The following is a 20,702-nucleotide window of genomic DNA, read 5'->3' as shown; positions in this document are numbered from 1 at the left end:
ATACAGAGACATTAATGTAAATCTCTTCAGGGAAAAAAAACGTGTTTGAACAAAGTTTCGGTGCATAACATGAATTTGTACTGACTGGCCCAGTGTGCGTCAGAGAGGTTTGTGAGGTTAAAAAAACGGTGGGAAACTCTCCTTTAGGTGATCATCAGAGTAAATAAGTAGCACTATAAGATAACTTCATGATATTTTCAGAGATTTTGTATTATTACTTGAGTACTCTCCAAAACGATCATGAGACATTTTAATTCAGTTCACTGTTATCACATCAAGCAGATTTTCTTACAGTAAAAGGTCGATAAAATGAGTTTAGTGTTCTTTATTCTCCTTATATTCAAACCAGTAAAGTTGAAATAGAACAGATAAGAGCATCGTTTCCATCAGTGTCTAAAATCTGCCTTTTAGGGCTTTTATTTCTGATGGTTTTACGCCTGGATGCGCACACAATGTGACCGCTCAGTTTCAGAGCACAACTGGCAACTGTTGCCTCTCCTTCCAGGCGCAGAGCCGCCGCCACTGTGTGCCGTTAGTGTTACTCTGGCGCCATCCTCTGGCTATATACAGAGCGACATCTCTAAAACTGGAGGGGTGGGGGTTGCTAAGGTTAAATATTTAATTAGTAAACTTTTAATATTTCATGCGGTGATGTAGGCGACAGTGGCCATGCGCTGCTGCCCTAAACATCTGAAAGGGTTTCTCTTTTTCCTGCCCTCAAACGACCTATTTGGAAAAACCAACGGCCTTTTGTCCTCTGAAAGCACAACTAGTTGTAAATCATAGACAATCTGACGGGATAAGTATTGGATTAGGTATATTTTCACTGTCATTTAAGGAAAATTTCAGCTCGGGGTGCAAATTATTTGAGGTTGAATATGGATTTTCTCGAAGACGCACAAAAATGTATCAACAGAAAACTAAAATCACGATTCATATATAATCATATAGTCTATAAACATCCCCATAATCAGTCGCATTTAAACTGGCTAAGGGCGAAAGAGCGGATTATAATTTTACTATCCAATTTCTGTCAAACGTTAGGAGATATTTAGCCACTGGCGCTAGTTAAACAAAATAAAAGTTAATCGTTGGTATTTTTATATGCTGGCAGTTACTCTAGAAATGTTTAAAAAAAGACAAACTGATAATAAGTGAAACCCGAGAGTGAAGTTTTAGATCAAGAGAAGAGGTTCAGGATGCTGCGTGGTGCTGTTCAAGGTCCTGAACAGCGGTGGACAGGATCCGCGACTGTCAGAGGCGCATCACTTGTCTGCTCATCATCACTCTTTATTTTAAAAGCAGTGGTAACACTCAAGAACCAGATCGTCCTTTTTGAGACACTCTTACCTTTGTTTTTCTCTTTAGCAGGTGACTTGTAAATCCAAATATGATGTCGGAGTCAACGAAGATTGTCCCCAGGTCTATGACGCTGGGGTTGGGCTTCCCAGCTCCAGGAGACCCCGGTGAGTTTGGTAAAGCCATGTGGGCTGTAAACGTAGCCTAGAAAATATTCCACTCCTCAGGGAACCTATTTCATTCGTAGAGCCATCTAATTCGTATCTTTCGTACCCTCCAAAAAGATCCACAAGGTTTTTTAATCCGGACATCCAGTGACTCACGGTGAGCGCTCACACGTGTGCGTAAAAATAACCACTCAGATTTCCAGTGGTCTGAGAAGACAATAAAGCAATACAATCCATCCGGTGCGCAAAAAGGTTTACATCCACTTGAATACTTTTTTAAGCCATCCTGAGGCTGGTCACGCCTGATCTTTCAGCGTTGCAGGTCTGAGAGCGAAGGAGCACCTTGTGCCTCTGCTGCTCTCTGTTCTCCAGCCTCCCCCCCTCTCTCTCTCTCTCTATCCCTCTCCTCCTTCTCTCTCTCTCTCTTTCTCACTCAGTCATCCTCTCTCTCTCAGTCCCGCTGTCAGACAGTGATGACCTGTTCTTCTACCCGATTTGCTGGTGCGTCGTTGTCAGCCCCCTACACGAAGATGTAACACAGTGACAATCCTGTCCATAACCCCTAATGAGAGATTCTCTGTAATATTCCTGTAATATACATGCAAAGGACTTACAGTGTGTCTGTGCACACATTAATGACCTCATCATAGCTTACTTTATGGCATTTTTCCTCCTGTCTAATAATATTCCTGCAGCACGGTTATAGTGCTGCTGTTTGCAGCACTGTATTTTTATCAAGGGGATATTTACTTACAATGATGATGAAGAACGGCGTCGATAGCCTTTTTCAATTCAATTAAACCTGATTTGATTTTGACTGACTTTAATATACTTTATTGCAGGCTATCCAATTAATATTAATCAAAATCGACACTGTTATTGATGCGGACTGGTTGCTTTGCTTCGAAATCATCAACTAACAATAAAACTCTTATGTGACCCCTGAGCAACTTGAGTCTTTAAGGTGTTGGCAGTCATCTCTTCTTCATAATGTATCTGAAGTCTAAAATCCAGTAAGATCTCATGATTGCTGATCGATATTCAATGCATAGCCTTCATCATTTCCACCAGGCTGAAGCTTGTTACAGCATAGATTGAATGGTTGAGGCCAGTGGAGTAGTTTCATGTGGTGCAGGGGAGCTATTAGGTTATGTCGATGTAATTAGGCTGACTGGGCAGTATTAAGGAAAATGTGAATTCTGCTCAGACTCAGACAGCGTTTAGCAGGGAGGCTAGTTGAAAACTGAAATCAAAGAGTATTTTGTCAGCTCGGATTGAATTAATACATTTGAACCAGTTTTTCCTGAAGCTTCTGAGCAGCAGAGAGACAGACTGTGGTGATGATGATGATGATGTCATCCTGGAGCTGCTCCACAGACAGTGAACAGTGGGATAGTGTGACAGCACCCGAGGTGATTTTGGTTTTCTGATTCACAGCCAGGAACTGTGTATAAATAAACCTCATTTTAATCGTGACACGTCAAACAAAAACTCTATGAACCAGCTCCAAAAACTATTACATTACAAATTCATGTCTTGATGCTCTTATTCCCAGCTTAGAGGTGTTTGTGCTGTGACTGATATTAACCGGATAAAGACAGCAGTGGGATGAGATCTTTTTTTTTTACGGTGGATTTTCCCTTTAATCGTAGAGACTTCTGGTTTAGCAGAAACCCCAAAAACTTATTTTCAAACTTAAATTCATGTTTGCAGAAGTAGACAGTATTATATATCCGATGAGATCAGTGTTTCTAAACTTTAAAGTCACAGGTCACTGGGTCAAAAAGAAAAAGTTTTTTTTTTTTTAATTTTTCAGCAGGTCAGAAATGATTGAAGCAAGATTTAGACCCACTTGCAACAATGATGCTTAGACACATGAGCAGAGGGGGGTAAATAATTTACATTTTTTTAGAGATGAATAAATTATGTTTGATCCCACAGACTCACACGTGAAATTACACACAGACACTTATTTGTGAGAGGGTGGAGGCAGGGGTTGTCAGCAGAGCGATAATTGCAATCCATAGTAAAGATGATTTACCACGTCCGTCACCCATGTTCTCCCCACTGGAGGAGGAGGTCTGGGTTGGGTCCCCCCACCTCCTCCCTCCGGCCGCTGATGAAATTCCGTGGACGGGATCCCCCAGGGACTGAGTCGCTACATCTGCTGTGCCCTTGTGCACGTACGGGGAAATCGCTCTGGGCATCTCATTAATGCCTCTCCTATGTCTTATCCCCTGCCTGTGAGATCTGTGCTGCAGCTTCTCCCGGTGCACGGACAGGCTTTGTGAGAAACGTTTAGCAAATATTGATAGTTCTTGGCGCATGGAGGAGATCAAAGGGTGAAAGGAGAAGGAGGGGGGGGGGGGGGGGGGGGGGGGGTGTCTGAAAAAGGAGAGGGGGACTAATCGGTGCACAGTGCTTTCATGAATGATTTATGCAATATAAAGTAGCCTACTCCTTGGGAAAAAAAGCAAGCATTCGGATTTTTTTTTCTTTTTTTTTGTGCCTGAGTTGTGTCAGATTTTGATCAGGTTTTCCCATCAAACTAGTCCTGGAAGTAGCTGTATGCAAGCATATGTGTTTAGAATTTAACTGAGACCAATAAGTGTTTTGTCAGTGTAATGGAAGTCTAGCAAATTTGACATAAAGCAAATTGAAAGCAGAAATACTGTATGTAACCAACATCTAATATATTATTTATATGCATCTAACTTCATCATTATCAACATTATAATATATTCTCTCTCATCACTCCCCTCTGGTTTGGAATATTAGGTTTTAAAATGGCAGCAGGTGCAGTGATTTTTGTCTTATTTACCGCAGCAGCGAAGTTTCAGTACTTTGGACAGCGACCATCCCTGCAGACTCACTGTCCATCCCCCACAGACTCAACAGAGACACGTGATGCTTTATTGACTTGTTTTAATCAGTACTTTTAAACACAGGGAACAATAAAGCGATGAAAATAAGGATTGCTACTGCAGCAGTAGAGCTGTTAAATTTTTTTTTTGCATGTGTGCCAGCAGAATGAAATTACTGAAGCTTGGTGATTTTTTACAACCACTCGCAGTTTCCCGGACTGCAGTTGTCCTTGTAACACAAGGGGGCACAACGAGAGGAGATACAGAGAGACAGAGAGAGACATTAAGGAAACAGAAACAGAGGGAGTTACACACACGCATTTTGCAGAATCGTCAAAAAGTCCAGACATTCAGAGATGCTTGGTCCATTCAAAGGTCCATTCAAAGGCAGCATTTTTCCCAAGTTGGCAGCATTTGTCTGACTGGTCAAGTGGTCCTAAACATTTCACAATTTTGTCAAAGAACTGTTGAACTGTTGAGAACCACTTAATCAGGGAGACCACACACTTCTTCAGGGCAAAATCCGTCCTCTTAATAGTTGCTTCCACTAGTGAAAGGAAAAAAACAGCAGCTACAATTAGATTCGGAGATGATCTGTTTGATAAAGACACAAGTAAACGTGTCACCGCGACAGGTTTTAGAGCCTCGGCCTGCTGCTGAATAAATTGCGCAAAAGCGAGCAGAGGGCACAACAGGCTCATGCGTCAAGAGCGCTTACCTGGAGAAGGTGAGCTCTGTCCTTGCGACGGTGTTTCCTTTGGTGTCCGTGCTCACACTGAGTGACTACACTGCGGTAGAGCTCTTTATATAGTGTTTGGGGGCTTGGTTCATACAAGTCTCTCATTCAGAGAGGAATGAGGCCCATGCTGGTTCAACCGGATGAGCTGGGTTCCACCAGCAAGGAGCACGACGGGGCAGCCGCCCTCAAGACAGAGATAGCAAATACCAGCCTCTACAGGCTGAGAAGTCAAATGGGCATCTAAAACTTTATCTTTGCGCTTGTCTTATTTCTTGTTAAATTCTTCATTTAAATCACAGTCTCAGCATACATTGAATGGTGTTGGGCGAGCTCTACATATAGGTTTGATGCAGTATTTCTCCTTTAAGCATAATGCCGTCAACATGAATCCAATTATTATTCAGAACACATTTCTTTAGAGGACACAAAAACACACTGCACACTAATAAAAATGACCTCCAACAATTGGGTAGACGTGCACCAATTCATAGGTACAGAAAATCATGTCAAATCTGAAATTGCAGTGGAATCTTTAGCCAGGAGCTGCATATGTACAGTTTCATGAGTTTCAGGGGTTTTGGTGCAACATAGTAAGAAATCAAGAGGAGACATTGTTTTGAATCATGAGGTTTATTTGTGTTGCTTCTTGCATTTTTTTTGAATACAACAGTGGGATAATAACAGCATTGGGGGGAAAAACATTAAGATTTGTTTGCACTTAAAAGTCACATATAATCACAGAAAAAGGAATATTCCTTTACAGGTGATAACATTCAAAGTGTGTAAAAAAAATCTGATCTTGATTGGTTCAGAAAGTAATAACTATATCAATCAAGAGAATCAGTGTTTTAAGACCTTTTACTTGTTGCAGAACAAAGATAAGTAAAGCGCATGCAATCATCATCCAAGCAAATTATTTAAGATATTCAAATTAAAAAGACAGAACACAAAAACTGTGGCAGGTTTCAGTCTTTATGTGGCATAGTCTGAATTTCCCTTTTTTCCATTTCAAAGTGACAGATATGTCACTCTTCCAGCCTGACAGTCAGTACAAAGAACAGGATGGATTAGTCTGAGAGGTAACCGTAGGTTTTTGTAATGCCCGTTTAGCAGAAGGAAAAAGAACATTTCTGTACTTTCGACACAGTGGATGAGTGCAACAGTTTGATAACTTTCCAGATAATAATCTTATTTTCATTAGTTTACATGATACTTTCCAGCATCTCACTATAAAATGTTTGTCTCTATATATTGCTATATAGAGACAAACAGTAATGGTACCATACAGCAACTATTTTGATATAAAAAAGCTTTAACCACCGCTCTTCAGTGCTGAAGGAGCAATGGGAGGTTTCAGTGCTCTCCATCTTAAAAATGTTTGGGTGACGTTCACCCTTATTCCCTAAATTAATCCCATTAAGTGAGCCTGTGGTGCTCATACAGAGAAATAAAATCATTTGATTAAAACACACAGATAAAATATTGTGCAACAATCAAACATATACATCTGCCTCACTGTGCACTCAAGGCAGCGGTTACACAATGTTGTGCTATGAGTGGATTTGGAGGGAAAGACTATATGCAGTTATGGCTTTTAACAATATGTAAATGCAAGCATTATGCAGACATTCAAAATGAGAGCAGCTTTATGAATTTTAACAGCAGGCGGTGTGACGAGGACAGCTTGGGAGGAAGTGGACGATTCCCGTCGGCTGAAGTAGAAGTCGGCTCACATTCCTGACGGAGTGGCGGAGAACTCGATGACTCCGCCGCTCTGCAACAGAAATGATAAGACAGGATTAACATGAAGCACTGGGGAGGTGAGAGGTGTTTCAACACTCTTGACTACCAGTGTTCACACAAAAACGAAAGCACAAACACACACACACACACACACACACACACACACACACACACTAGTGTAAAGCAGGCTGCACAGGTTCAGGATTCTCAGGCATTTGTGGGCAGGCACCAAAGCCATCACAAATGATCAGATTTTCTCTGATACAGATTAAAAGCAGGAAGGTCCGAGGCATGCTCAGCTCAAATTCTAAAAACTAGAGCCACCCACAATTATTTATTAATTATCAATTAATCCGATGATTACTTTTTAGATTGTTTGATTATCTTCTAATATACAGTGTTGACTGTTGAACAACTGGAATGAGAAATAATTGTTTTTCTCTTTACTTTTTAGCCTTTTCTCTTTTATTTAAAGTAATTCTGTCTGTGTTGGCTGGAGTTTTTTAAGGAGAGGTCTTTGTATAAGCTTTTAGCTTCCTACCTCTCCTACACAAGGATTTACTTAGTATATGTATGTATTTAGTATGAGTATATGTCAATAAAAGTGTGTCTTTTGACATGTGAATGTCTTTGTGTACATATCAAATACTTAAATCTTTCATAAAAAATGTATTTCATACATAAAATAATAAATAAATAACAGAAAAGCAGCAAATTTGAAGAAGTTGGAAGTAAAGTTACAGGCATTTTTGCTTGATAAATGATTAAATGATTATTAAAAGTGTTCCAGATTCATTTTCTGTCAATCAATGAATCTATTAATATTTTTTTAGCTCTACTAAAAACACATTTATGATAGTGTTTATGTGTTTTTACAGTGGTATATGAAATATTTCAATAATAAAAAAACAATATTTTTTCTTTCCTGTGTGGAGTTTCATGTTCTCTTACTGTCTGCATGGTTTCCCACTAGGTGTTGGGTGAACTGCATACTTAAAATTGACTAGATTGACTAGCATTTGCTTGTGTTGTTGTATTGTATTATTGTTAATATTATTATGTTTTAGCCCTATGATATACTGGTAAGCTGACCAGATACACCCTGCCTCTTTGTGCAATGCATGCTGGGATTCACAACTCACTACACTGAGCAGGATAAGTGGGTAAAAAAAAAGGATGGGTGGATAATGGGCATGCTGTGATGTACAGAAACAAAAAAGGGGGAGCCATAGCAGCCACGCTAAGGGGGATCTCATGCTAAATGTGGGAAACACACACATTCACTACACCTCATTTACCTCATCATCATCATATTCATCATAATCATTAAATTCAGCAAATACTGTCTGAAATTAAACAAGGAAAACATGTAATTGAGAGGCAATTACAGACAGAATTACAGTTACACTAGCATGCATATTAAGTAGAGGCTGTTTGTCATGAAATAAAGAGATAGAAAGTAGCTAGAACAGATAACAGCGATTACCTTGGGTTGGTTCTCTATGAGCTGGGCTAAAAATGTCTCCATTTCAGGTTTGCCAACAGCCTTGGCCTGGGACAGGAGAAGGATGAGAAAAATAATGAATAAGAGTGTGATTCTAACAATCAGAAAGTGTTATTTTAGTGGAGTATGTTGCCCAGTAGAACCCACCACTTGACGTGCTGTCTGCCTGTCATAGCCTGGTTTATTCAGGTCCGCTCCAGCGAGACTCCATATCTCCAGGCCCTCCCGGTCACCACTAGCTGCCAGGCTAACACACAGAAATTGACAGCGTTATTACAGTAAAGGGCTCTGTTTCTAAAAATCATATTAACAGCACAAGCACCGACAGACACCGGGTGAAGGACGGATTGTGTAAACACGCTTTTCAGAAACTGGGCAAGCCCATCAAGGCAATAAATCAATAACGTACATGACTCACAGATGTTTTCAGCAAGTTGCTGCCTTTTGTTTTACTTTAGTAGCGCCACAAGCATCGCTTATTGAACCTTACTGAAAGGCATGTTTCTGAAACTGTGTATTGAAACTGTCTTGACAAAACCTGTAGAGTGTCTCAGGCAGATAAATAACAGGGGCAAGCCAGTGTGTCGTACAGACGCCGGCACTAGAGATGCAGAAGAGATCCAAAGCTATGCAGCCAGGGAGCATTCCTACAGTGTGTGTAACAGTGAGACAACTGGTTGTACCTGTGGCAACTATGTGGCATGGGTCACTAGGGATGGCTGAACGACCAAGAAATTTGTGACTGTTTATGTGTGCAATTGTTTGAAGGCATGTTTTTTGTGTGTTTTACCTGCACAGTTCTGTTCCTGCTTCCTCTATCTCGTCTTTGGAGAGGTGGGCTCCAGTCTTTCTCAGCAGCTTCACCACTTCCTTGCGCCTAAAATAGACAACATGCAATAGGATTTTATAACTTTCACAATATAATATATAAGTAGTATCAGAGTACCACTAAGTTAAAAATAAGCTAAAACACAAACTGATGATTCCTTAATAGGTATAAGAAACTGTTTGAGGGCATACATGATGATTTTAAACTCTTGAATTTGATTTTGTCAATTCTAAACATATAAATGTCTTGTTGAAAGAGGCAGTGTGGCAGTGGTTGTCGTTTGACAAGTAAGAACAAGTTCCTTATCCCCCGCAATGAACCGCCCACACAGGAGTCACCTGCAGTGACATTTGCAGTGACAAAAAAATAAACAAGAAACCATAAGGCCAAAAACTGTCCACACATAAATAAGAGCTGTGCTTGCTGCGTAATAAGGTAAATTACCGGAAAGAGTTCAATTTGACAGTTAATTGTTTACAGGTATGTGGACCTACAGCCTAAGAAACTATTAAAAAGTACTTAAGAGAATTCCTGTTGAGTGTTAAGAAGCCAGTATCTCTCATCTGTGAAACTGGGAGCAGGCTGGTAGGACTGGTTCAGAGGACACTCCCCACTTTTGTTCTTGAACCCTTCTCTTGACTCTCGCTGCCATTCCTTATATGGGCATTAGGCTGTAGAGCACTGTGAAATGCCGGTGACATTCAAGGTGCATGAGAAACGCTGGCATCCTGAAAGCAACTCAAAACTCCAGTTCTATTACTTTGTGTCTACTTTAAATACATTCAGGTAAGGCATAGCGAGGCAAGTTGTGTAGCATATGTGTAGGATGTGTAACGACAGTTGTTACTGCTCCATTGCATCCCTCTACCATCACAAAGGGAGACAAGTCTATACTTGCAGTGCCAACCGTCAAAATAGGACAACAGCCATTTGTCAAGTCTTCGACACACAACGTTTTCACCCTGGGGCTCAATATAGCACTAACACAGCAACGTTAAGCGTGACTTTTCCCAGATAGACGTTTAGAGCAATGTCAGAGAATGACAAAAAATTTAAAAACGGCTTCGGTAAAAATAAACACTGACTAAAGTGTCAGATGACAATTAGCCTAATTAGCGTATAATTATTGCCTGGCCTCTAAACTCCATTACCGGTTGCTCCCCTGGTTTCAACCCCCCCCCCCCTTCCACCCCGACAGCCGCTGCTCCCTTCCTGTCATCTAAACAGAGCCAGATTTCCTACCTTGCAGCAGCTCATTTACTGAAGTCTCCTGTAAAGTAGCTATTAGCAACATGTTTTCAAGAAAAAGTGGTTGCTAATGACCAAAAGGGGGATTTTTAATGTTGTGCTTACAACTTCATAAAATGCCGTTATTACTTTAAAACAGACAGATGAAAAACAAACAGCTCTTATTGTTTCAAATGAGGTGAGTCTTACCTGAAGCGCACAGCATTGCGGAGGGGTGTGTCTCCATAGCGATCTTTGGCATGGACTGTAGCTCCATGTTCTAGTAGGTACTGCACTACTTTGAGGTGGCCCTCACAGGCGGCAATGTGAAGGGGTGTACGTCCATCATAGTCTTCCAGACACAAGTTACTGCCCTGTGCCAAAGGAAAACAAGGAAAACAGGAAGATATCAGTTACATTACACAGTTCGTCATCTGGTGCATCATGAACATGTCTCATAGGCAGCGTACACTATAATAATGCTTGTGTGTGTGTGTGTTACCATTTCTTTTAGAGCATCCAAGGCCTCTATGTCTCCAATCTTTGAGGCAGCACATGCCAGCGTAGGAGTCAAGGCATCGCGGATGGCTTCCAGTTGCTGTAGACACCACAGGCTTTAAATCAATAATACTGATACCAAAACATGTCTTTTTTTTTTTTGGTGATACTGTTGACAAGACATAGTGGAAACAAAACAAAAACAAAACAACAAAAAAAAGACAAATCAAGCAAATAGACAAACAAAAATAATGACAAACAACAGCAATGACAAAATCATATTACAATGAAAAAGATAGTAAATGTAGAAAGCAACTAAGCAATATGGATTGATTGTGGGGAAGGGGAAGGGGGGGTGAGTGAATGAAAGTGAGAAAAGAAGAGAGAGAGAGAGGAGGGGAGGAAAGAACAAGTGAGAGCGTCAATAATTATTATAATAATAATGATAATAATAACAATACAGCAATATAATGTAATAATGATAATAGTCTTGTTTGTACTGTAGTGTACTGTAATTATCTTTATGGATCCATTTGAGTAAATATTGTAGTTGATTTGATAAGAAGTATTGAAGGAAGTTTGGTGCTTCAAGGCCGCCCTGTGATTTTGTGCTCTGTAATGTTGAAAGTGAGATTCTTGGTTTTTTATTTTTCCAGTAGAATTGAGTTGTTAAAGAGTTTAAAGTTTGAAACCAGTTGTCAGTGGGGGTAATGGGAAGTAATGAAAATAGGTAGTTGATTTGTGGGAGGGTTTTCATTTTAACTGTTGCAATGCGTCCAATAAGAGTAAGTGGTAACTTGGTCCAGCGTTTAAAATCATCTTCTATGTTTTTCAGCAGAGGGGTGTAGTTGAGGTTAAACAACTCTGACAGTCTGGAGGAAATATTAATTCCTAAGTATTTGATATTACCAATGTGGAGTGGGAGAGAGGGATCTTGGGCTGCAGAATCCCAGGCATTTGCGGTCAAAGGTAGAATAGTGGATTTGTTCCAGTTTATTTTATAGTGTGAGATTGAGGAGAAGTTGTTGATTATTTTGAATGTTTCTTGTAATGATGTGAAAGGATCTTGTAGGTGTAGTAATAAATCATCTGCATATAAGCTAAGCTTGTGTTCTGAGTTAGTATATTGTATTCCTTTGATTTTATTGTTTTGTCGTATGGCTGTGGCAAGTGGTTCGATGAAAACTGCAAATAGAGATGGAGAGAGTGGACATCCTTGTCTGGTTCCCTGTTGGAGTGTGAAGCTTGGTGAAGTGATCCCGTTTGTGATAACTGTGGCCTTAGGTGAAGTGTATAGTGTTTTAATCCAGTGGATGAATACCAAAACATGTCTGAAAATGAAATGAAATGCTTTACATTTTAAATACATTTCTAGGATAAACTTTAAACATTGAGTGTACGGGTCTCATCATGACACCATTCTCAAAAACGTCTTGACTTTTATGCAAAACTTAATTGCCTTGTCAGATGAGGCAGAGCGACAAGAACCTGTTTCAAAAATCCTAATAGTTGTTTGGTTGGCAAAGTGATTTCAGTCTGTGTATGTTTGAAGTGTTAGCCCTCACCTCTTTGCAGCTGATGCTCAGAGTCTTGCCGATGACCTGAATGAAACGGCTGTCAGCCAGGGACAGCTTGGCTCCCGCTAAGTCAGCATTCATCTCACCTCGCAGGTTCTGACCCATCATCTGGACAGTGTCACACAAACACACACAAACACACTTTTAATTCACTTTTCCTATGTTTACTATTGTCTATGTGGAGAATGACATCACCTATGAATGCAGACACCAACCTGTTTCTTCTTATCTAGATTATCATCTTTGGCCAATACATAGGACAGCTTTGTAAGGGCGGCCTCTGGAGTCATGTCACCACCAGCTATCAGCCCCTGTTCCTTCAACGCCTGAGGAATCATAGGGACAAGTGATTAGATTGATTTCGTCTCTCTTGAGTCTTGAGTCTCAGCATTTTTTTTTTTTTTTTAAATTGGGAAATTTATCATCTACAAAATGTCGAAGGAAAAGGTCATGATTGACGAGCATGTGACACAACCAACCATGCCAGTGGCGTAAGAAGCAGACACAGTCCCCTTTAGACACTGGGTGCAGTTTATGATGATGACGCCTGACTCAGTGGCCTTCTTCAACTCCTTTAAGAGGTCAGAGCGGTTATCAGGAGCATTTCCACTGCCGTAGGTCTCCAGGACCACACCCTTCATGGGATGCTTCAGAAAAGCCTTCACCTGGACACAGACATGAGCACAGTTTTGCATCACAAAAACTCCAAATTTATGGCCAACTGAAGTGGCTGCCCAACTGCGTAAAATCAAGATTGAGGAATTAGTATTCCACGTTATTTTTCCTGCAGCCCTCCAAAGCATGAGACCATCCACTCTCCTAAAAGCCCATCTGGTGTCATCTATGCAATCCAGTATCTCAGTTGCTGGTTGGCTGGCACTGGGAAGCCCTATACCACATCATTAGCCATGGCATATGACTAGAATGGCAGATGACTGAAATGGCAGGAAGGAGAGCAATTAATCTGAAGGTGTTAGCAAGCATAACGTCATTTGGCAAGAACAAGGCAGTTACCATGAAATGTGAGAAGAAGGTATCATTAAAAGTGCCAGGTTCAGTCAGTATTTTTTGATGTGATAAGCACTTTGTCAAGAAATGTTTGACGCAGATTACCAATGAAGCTCTCAGAGACAGGCAGTGAGCACACAAGAGCCAGGAGCCTAATCAAAACGTTGCCTCATAAAGGCAGTAAAAGGCTCTAAGGAAGTCTTGATAGCCAAGCTGGGCAGTGGGAGCAGATTGAGACAGTAAAGTCACTCTCCCTGCAGCCTCTGGAGAGGGGGAGGTGCTGCTAAATGTTACAGCATCTATGCCAATCCCCCCCTCTTTACAGGGTGATTGGTCATGGCCCATAACTCCATCTCATCTTTCTCCAGGCTGAGCTTCGATGGCAGTTTACATGACCAGGAAAGTAACGGAAGACGGATAATAGCACAATTAGATTAAAGTTAACTATATTTTATTGAAGTTAGAGAAAACAACAGCTATTGAGCAGTCTGTCACCTTCAAAGAACACATCTTTAATGACACTGTAACAGTCTGAGAAGGAAAGCTCATTACAACATTCTTGGCTAAAATATTTACACCATGTTTTTTTTTTTTTTTTTTTTACGCCCCCTGATGTAATTACCCATTAATAATGAAAGGCCATTAGCTGAAAAGAGATAGACATAATTCATAAAGCAACTTACAGTATCAGTAGTGATTCCTGGAAACAGCCTGAGCAGGCCCACGTTCAGGTCCAGTTTAGTGTTGACTCGAAACTTTGTTGTGGTGCCTGACCTCCACACTGAGTCCCAGTTAACTACAGGAAGGTAGAAGTAGACAGATTTAAAAAAAAAGAAGAAAAAAAAAGACTCTTCTATTTTATTTTATTGTTCTTTACTACACAAGACAACCCCTTTACACCACTGGCTTACTTGTAATATCCACCTCAGTGGTGGCCAGAGGACCCAAGTTAGGAGAGGTGAATGCATGGTAACTCCCAGCATCCACCTTGGTCACACGATTCCCTCTGTAGAGTTTGTTGTAGAAGTACAAGCACACCTGAATAGACAGAGACACCATGTTATATTTTATTCAGTGCATTTGCTCTTGTACAAATGAAAATCCCGTTAACGCTGCAGAACGTATGGACACATGTGCTGTACATGAACCTGGACACCTGCGCACATGGATCTAAAAATGGCTTTTGTTTAAGCAAAAGTAATTACGGTATGTACAATGGATGCAATTTTTACTGCCATTCAGCCATACAGACATAGATGAGACTGTTGTGTGTTCTTCCTGTTCTGGTAATTGTTGCTCAGTATTGCGAAACACATCTCACTGTCGTTAGAAAACATTCTCATCAGACGAGCCGTTTAGGGGAGCTTTTGTTACCTTTTTGCGTGCCAACAGTGCTCACAGCTGTCTTTGCAGAACACAGCGTATTTTCTCAATACATTACAAAATATATACAGTAGGTTTGTAATACTACAGGGTTACTTATTCTAATTTATCAATTAATTGATTATTCATTTAATTTACCACTTATCTCCCACACACACACAAAAAGTCTTGATAGTAATAAAAGGGAAGCTCAAGAGTCTCAGACTCTACTTTTAATTTGTGTCTCTCACATTCACAAGTACAACACATCCTCCCTTTTCTTCTTTGAGGCTGATACATAACAACTCATATCATGTTTGTGAGTAGTGTATCTGTGTCCTCACCTCAGGAATAACATATTGGCCAGCAATCACCAGCGCCCCCAGCAGGTTGTCTCTGCCATCATTTATCAACTCATAGATAGGCACCTGAGAAGAAAAAACGTCTTATCTTAAGAGGGCAGTGAATACTTAAAATGCTGCAGATGCACTTTTGCCTTGTTTAGACTTCTGAAGACAGCAGCTCTTACCTGTGCGCCGGTGAGAATGACTGGTTTGCCCAGATGTTCACACATGAAGGACAGGGCAGAGGCCGTGTAAGCCATGGTGTCTGTGCCATGAAGGACCACAAAGCCGTCATAGTTTTCATAGTTTTTCTGGGAATTAATAGAAATTCATACACCATCAACTGTGACAGTTTTTTAATTCTGATGCTTGGTTTTTAAAAGCATAAATTATGTGTTGCTTATCAGTGTTACAGATATGGAATGAACTCAAAACCTAAACATGAAAGGAATCCAGCAGCAAGTACCTCAATGTCCCTTCCAATTTTAGCCCAATCTTCTGGGGTCATATTGGAGGAGTCCAGCAAAGGGTCGTAGTCTTCAATAGTGTAGATGATCCTCTTCTTGTCTTTAGTCATCCTGAAAGAGAAAAGTTGATCTATGAGTTTCAGTCATCACATACACAAACTGAATCATCATATTTACAAAAACCAAAACAACCAGTTATTAATCAGTGGTTTCATTCATCGCAAGTGCATTCATTCACTCCAAAACACATCAAACACATGGTTAAACGAATGTTTATCGACTTCATTGTGACAAATGATCATTTGTCTTCATTGTGCTCATTTAACAAAGTTGGATCAAGTGCTGATTAAATTTGAGATGTGAGTTTAAAGAAGGGTAGGGGAACGCTAAAAACCAAGATGACTTTATGAAGCGAGACAAACACTATTTAGCTGAGCCTTCTGTCTTGACAGCAGGGTGCCAAAACCTGTTCCAGACAGAGAGAGACCTTTGGAAGTGTAAAGAGGGAGGGGCATGGCGGTGCATATTGTTAGAGAGCAGTACTTTCAAAGTAGGCACTTTTATTTTCCATGGAAAAGCCTTAATGTTCTGTGAGAATTTACCACTGTGTAGTGAAAAATGAAGGCAGAGCTGAAGGACATAAGGTGGCTGATTTGATATATCTGGGCCTTTTTGGCAAGTTGTTTCGGGTTAGGGCAAAGGCCCATGTTTCTTTTTCATTCCAACTACAGGAGGGCGGTGGGAGGGGGTGCATGTATACATATTTATGTTGCCTCTAAGTGGAGTTTAACTCGGTCGCCCCGTGGCCCCACCTGCAACACTCCGTATAAGGCAGCGTGACTGGCTAAACAGCCATGGAAAGATTTTCCTTTTAATCTCCCTTTTAAAGAAACAGAGTGGGACACCCCCCACATTACCATAGGCCAGCATTCTAACATGGAGATATGAGCTGAATGGAACAGCAGGGGAAAGAGCAAGAGAGCCCCAGTCCACCCAACCAGGGGTCCTCTTCTAATTAGCCTTAAGTCCACACACACGGCCCTATAACATATGTTGTTGATAATCTTGAAGCCAAAGTGCCACAAGAAGAAAACTATTCAAATCACCAATTATTCATCTATCTGGCAGTGTACCCTAAGGTGTAGCAAAGCTACACATTAGCATACCCGTGATAAGATGCCTCATAGCTTACGAATAATGTGTGTGTGTGTGTGTGTAGTGGGGGACTCAAGAGTTGTAAGAAGAAGGTTGGAGGTGGGAGGGCATACAACCTTGTGGCGTTGCCTCTCAAGATCACATGAATAAAGCTTTTCAATAAATCAATAAACTAATTCCCTCCTCTGAAGTAAGTATTCAGCAAAGGCTAGGCACACTATCAACAGTACAGCCATTAGACTTGCATATGAGCCTACTTCAGTTGATATTAACACTGTATAAACTCAAGGATAAGCAGATATTAAAAAATAATTCATGCTCAACACCTAAGAGAAAAAAAAATCTAAAAGGAAATGTAATGAAAACATGCTCAAATATTCATGTAGAAACTTAATATTAATATAAGCTTTGCAAAGGTTTAATAATTGTAGTAATGTTAGTCCTAAAACAGTCATTATAAGCCAGACAAACCAATCCAAAACTGCTCATATACCATCAACCTCAAGCTTTTCACAAAACATCTACCATTGTCTGTTATATGGATATCTTATCTTTATCATACATGCTACTACCCTGCAGCCTCTCCGACTTTCACAGTGGCAGTCAAGATAAGGCTTTGTATCAAAATTAGCGAGTGAGGTTACATTTCTGTCAGGGACTCTGGTGGTGACAGAGGCGACGTTAGAAAGTGCAGAGTAAAAGACACCAAAAACACTTCAGCCAATATACAGTCCCATGCTCCTGTATCCCTCCTGGTGTTAACTCCTATTGCCAAAGGTAACATCAGCATGCACTTCCTGTCAGGAAAGCACACCCTCACTATCAAGCAAGGCGCAGGCAAACACAATGCAACCAGTACTACAGCTACCTATGATATTGATGGTCAGGGTGGGGGGTTGGCTTCCTGTTAGGGCAACAAAAGCAGTTTAGAGTCATTAAGTCCGTCGCTAATGGTGAGAGGACAGTGAGTCGTTCATTTTCGTTCAGTTTCTGCTTTTTCAGATGGGAGGTGTATCATGCGCTGTATGATGACCATAATACCAACTGGGTAAAAACTAATATTCATGAAGATAAGATGCAGTGTTCATCAATTCTAACATGATTTAGCCTATAAAACCAACCTGCCTTGCAAAAAGGCCTCACAGGCATATCTATGATTTAATCCTCTTCACCATGGTCTGAAAACAACAACATTTGTCAATATGATTTAAGCGTATTAAGCATCTCTCAAGGACTCTAGGACAATAATTTTACACTTTTCTCACTAAGGCAGGTAGTCCTATAATTCAAATTGTACTATACGTGCCCAGCTTCTTTAATTAATTAGGTGAGGATATTATGCCATTATGCATGCAATAATACAAATATAATAACATCCTTTGGTGTTACATTGATTTACACAGAAACTCTTAAGTACAGTCAGCAACACTCTCTGTGTAATCACCACTGCCCTTACATGATGCTCACATAATAATCTTTCAAGCACCAGATAATTATATTAAACATTAACCATTCTGAAAGTTTGCAATGGGAAAAAGTCAACCGTATGATCCAAGCTCCAGGGCAGCTGACACACATAATTGATGGTTGTGACACTTTTAAATAATGTTTGTTTGTTTGTTTGTAAAGCAAACTTTTATCCATTTAAAGGGTTTTAGGTATATATTAGTCATGAAATATGAAATATGGATAACATATACAGTGAAAACAGTATTAAGAGCAAGTTATAGGCTACTGTACTTTCCCCCCCTACTGAGCAGGGAGCACTTACGGCAGGACCAGGGTTGTCTCAGGGTCGTAGTAGTCATACATGCGGGTCTCCTTGGCATACACCTCATCGTGGAAGATGGGCAGCTTGCGCAGGGCCTTCCCAAAAGCATTGGGTTTTGGTTTAAGCCCTGTGGGTTACAGTAATAGAAAAAAAAATATGATTGTGATATTTCATAGTTTCCCCCTGAAGGATCATGACTTTGGAGAACTGCACAAGGACTTTAACACCATGTCAACACCATATATCAGTCTCATGCTGAACCCTAGTGGTAAATGTAAGAATAAGCATTGTGTACTCTGAATGAACGCTGGCAGAAATGCAAGATGTTGTGTGGCAGCTGACTGCCACGTGAGCATCAGTTCTAAAAGAAACTGAGAAACCTACACTCTGAAGTCATCACAGGAGGAATGGAAGATTTTGTAAAGTGTAACATTAAAAAGGGAAAATAACCATGCAATCATAACTCTAAATACACACAAAATAAACCTATATCAAAACTGGTTGGTGGAGTCAGCTCATGTTTCAGTTTATGGTGATATTTCCTAAATTTGGTTGTGCAATTTCTAAAAAAATGACAAACAGTCCTTAAAATAGTTCACTCTGACCTTAGACAAAGTATATCACTACACAGTAGGCTATATTACTATCATTGTACGGAGTATGTTCAGTACATTTAGAGAAAAAGTTATAGTCCTATCTTTAGTCTCTATTGTCAGCTTTTTATTTTATTCTGCAGTTTTATATTTTATTTAGTCTATCTTCATATGTTATGAAGTTGTTATCTATCTATCTATCTACCTATCTATCTTTCCTTCTAAACTGACAGACTGAACAACTGACTGACATGACTCTGACCATGACACTATTGATCCCACGGCCTTTAAACATAACAAATGTTATTGGGCGGGTGGTAAGGGGGGGGGGGGGGGGGGGTCAGGAAATGATACAAATGTGACCAGCAAATAAAAGTGAAGCTGGTAGGACCTTTGAATGTTATTTTGCCTCACTACTTGCTTGCCTAATACCTCATGTCAACATCTAGTTACTCATTGAGGGAGTGTGTTATGCATCATGACGCAGATGCTTGCAATGTACAGTAATATTTTATTTACTTGAATCAGCTGTCATCTGCCGTACAAGTGGAGGGAGTCACTTCGGACCATAATAGTCTTTTTTTTAAATTAAAGATAAGTTTACATTTGGACTCAGAAAATGTGGTTTCATTGAGCTTGCTTACTCTTATAGCTTCAGCTGTTCAGTTAAGCACGCAATACTATTTTTGGGATGCATTTGCATGTTGTTGACAGGCAAGGCTCACTATATTTGCAGTAACATGAGAGCAACAACCTGCTAACAACAACGTGCTATCAGAAAGCTACCAGTTGCTCTAGCTTCCACAACACAGAAAACATACAAGTACCATGAGTTAAAATTGTGTCATAATTACCGCCCTCTTGAAGTGTCATCCCGATGGTTCCTCCGGTGTTGAGCACCAGGACCCGCGACTCACTGGCGCAGGTCTTCTCGGTCGAGGTGGTGAGCAGTCGCCTCCGGCACGGAACATTTCGCGAAGGACAAGCATCACCAGAGTCGACCCCATCCAGTTTGTGGTGTGACAGAGCCCGGGCGAGGGATGTCATTGTGCTGGAGTCCGCCATGATGACTTACAAGTGTGTCGATGCTGTCCCTTTAGACACGCGTGTTGAAAGTGTTCAAAACACCGTGGTCTGCTGTATGCTGCAATGCTGTAAGCTTCCTGATAAACCGCACCTTTTCCTCAGGTCTTATATACAAAAACAGAGCTTCCATTGTAACCATGTGATACAAGGAGGGCGGAACTTTCGTTTTAATTATATTTTGGTGTTATCCGTTACTTGCCTCTTCCTATTTTGTTTCCGTCTCTCTAAATTCGCCCTTGGCATGCCAATCGAGGGTCCACTCTGACGTCAGTGATTAGGGTGTGGCCTAAGTGCAATGGTCACAACAAATACCCATCTGCACCAGAGCCCGATAAATATGTTTATACGGCACTGGTCCGCACTGCTCCATGTCAATCAATGTTAGACCAAAACTTTAAAATGCAACTTTTAGGGATCAGTTTTGAATAATATTATGTGCAACGTTATATTTGAATAATATGAATGTAAT

At 40.5% G+C, this 20,702-nt stretch overlaps 1 protein-coding gene across 3 annotated transcripts; it reads right to left on the bottom strand.

The window, feature by feature from the left end:
* Positions 1-5,680: 5,680 nt before the first annotated feature.
* aspg (asparaginase homolog (S. cerevisiae)) lies at positions 5,681-20,616 on the bottom strand. Of its 3 annotated transcripts, XM_044375009.1 has the most exons (18): positions 20,002-20,616; positions 18,555-18,681; positions 17,652-17,687; positions 15,628-15,739; positions 15,347-15,472; positions 15,162-15,245; positions 14,367-14,493; positions 14,139-14,251; positions 12,927-13,112; positions 12,663-12,773; positions 12,436-12,555; positions 10,875-10,970; positions 10,583-10,746; positions 9,107-9,193; positions 8,464-8,563; positions 8,299-8,364; positions 8,111-8,158; positions 5,681-6,843 (listed from the first exon to the last, which is right to left on the bottom strand). In XM_044375009.1, exons 1-18 carry the CDS (start codon positions 20,210-20,212, stop codon positions 6,799-6,801), a joined length of 1,959 nt encoding a protein of 652 aa, XP_044230944.1. In that variant the 5' UTR covers positions 20,213-20,616; the 3' UTR covers positions 5,681-6,798. The 3 variants fall into 3 exon arrangements, with proteins under 3 accessions (XP_044230944.1, XP_044230946.1, XP_044230945.1); XM_044375011.1 differs by lacking the exon at positions 8,111-8,158 and having other exon boundaries at positions 20,002-20,613; XM_044375010.1 differs by lacking the exon at positions 17,652-17,687 and having other exon boundaries at positions 20,002-20,612.
* Positions 20,617-20,702: the final 86 nt, after the last annotated feature.

Source organism: Thunnus albacares, chromosome 15 (genome assembly GCF_914725855.1).
Source record: "Thunnus albacares chromosome 15, fThuAlb1.1, whole genome shotgun sequence".
NCBI classification, from domain to species: domain Eukaryota; kingdom Metazoa; phylum Chordata; class Actinopteri; order Scombriformes; family Scombridae; genus Thunnus; species Thunnus albacares.
This window is presented reverse-complemented; position numbering and strand designations above follow the sequence as displayed.

Excerpts from the sequence above, each read along its gene's own strand:
- aspg (XM_044375009.1), bottom strand. The coding sequence starts at position 20,212 with ATGGCGGACTCCAGCACAATGACATCCCTCGCCCGGGCTCTGTCACAC. Across the intron at positions 12,774-12,926 it reads CTTCTTACGCCACTGGCATG|GCGTTGAAGGAACAGGGGCT; the intron begins GTTGGTTGTGTC and ends ATGATTCCTCAG. Across the intron at positions 8,365-8,463 it reads GGCAGACAGCACGTCAAGTG|GCCAAGGCTGTTGGCAAACC; the intron begins GTGGGTTCTACT and ends CTCCTGTCCCAG.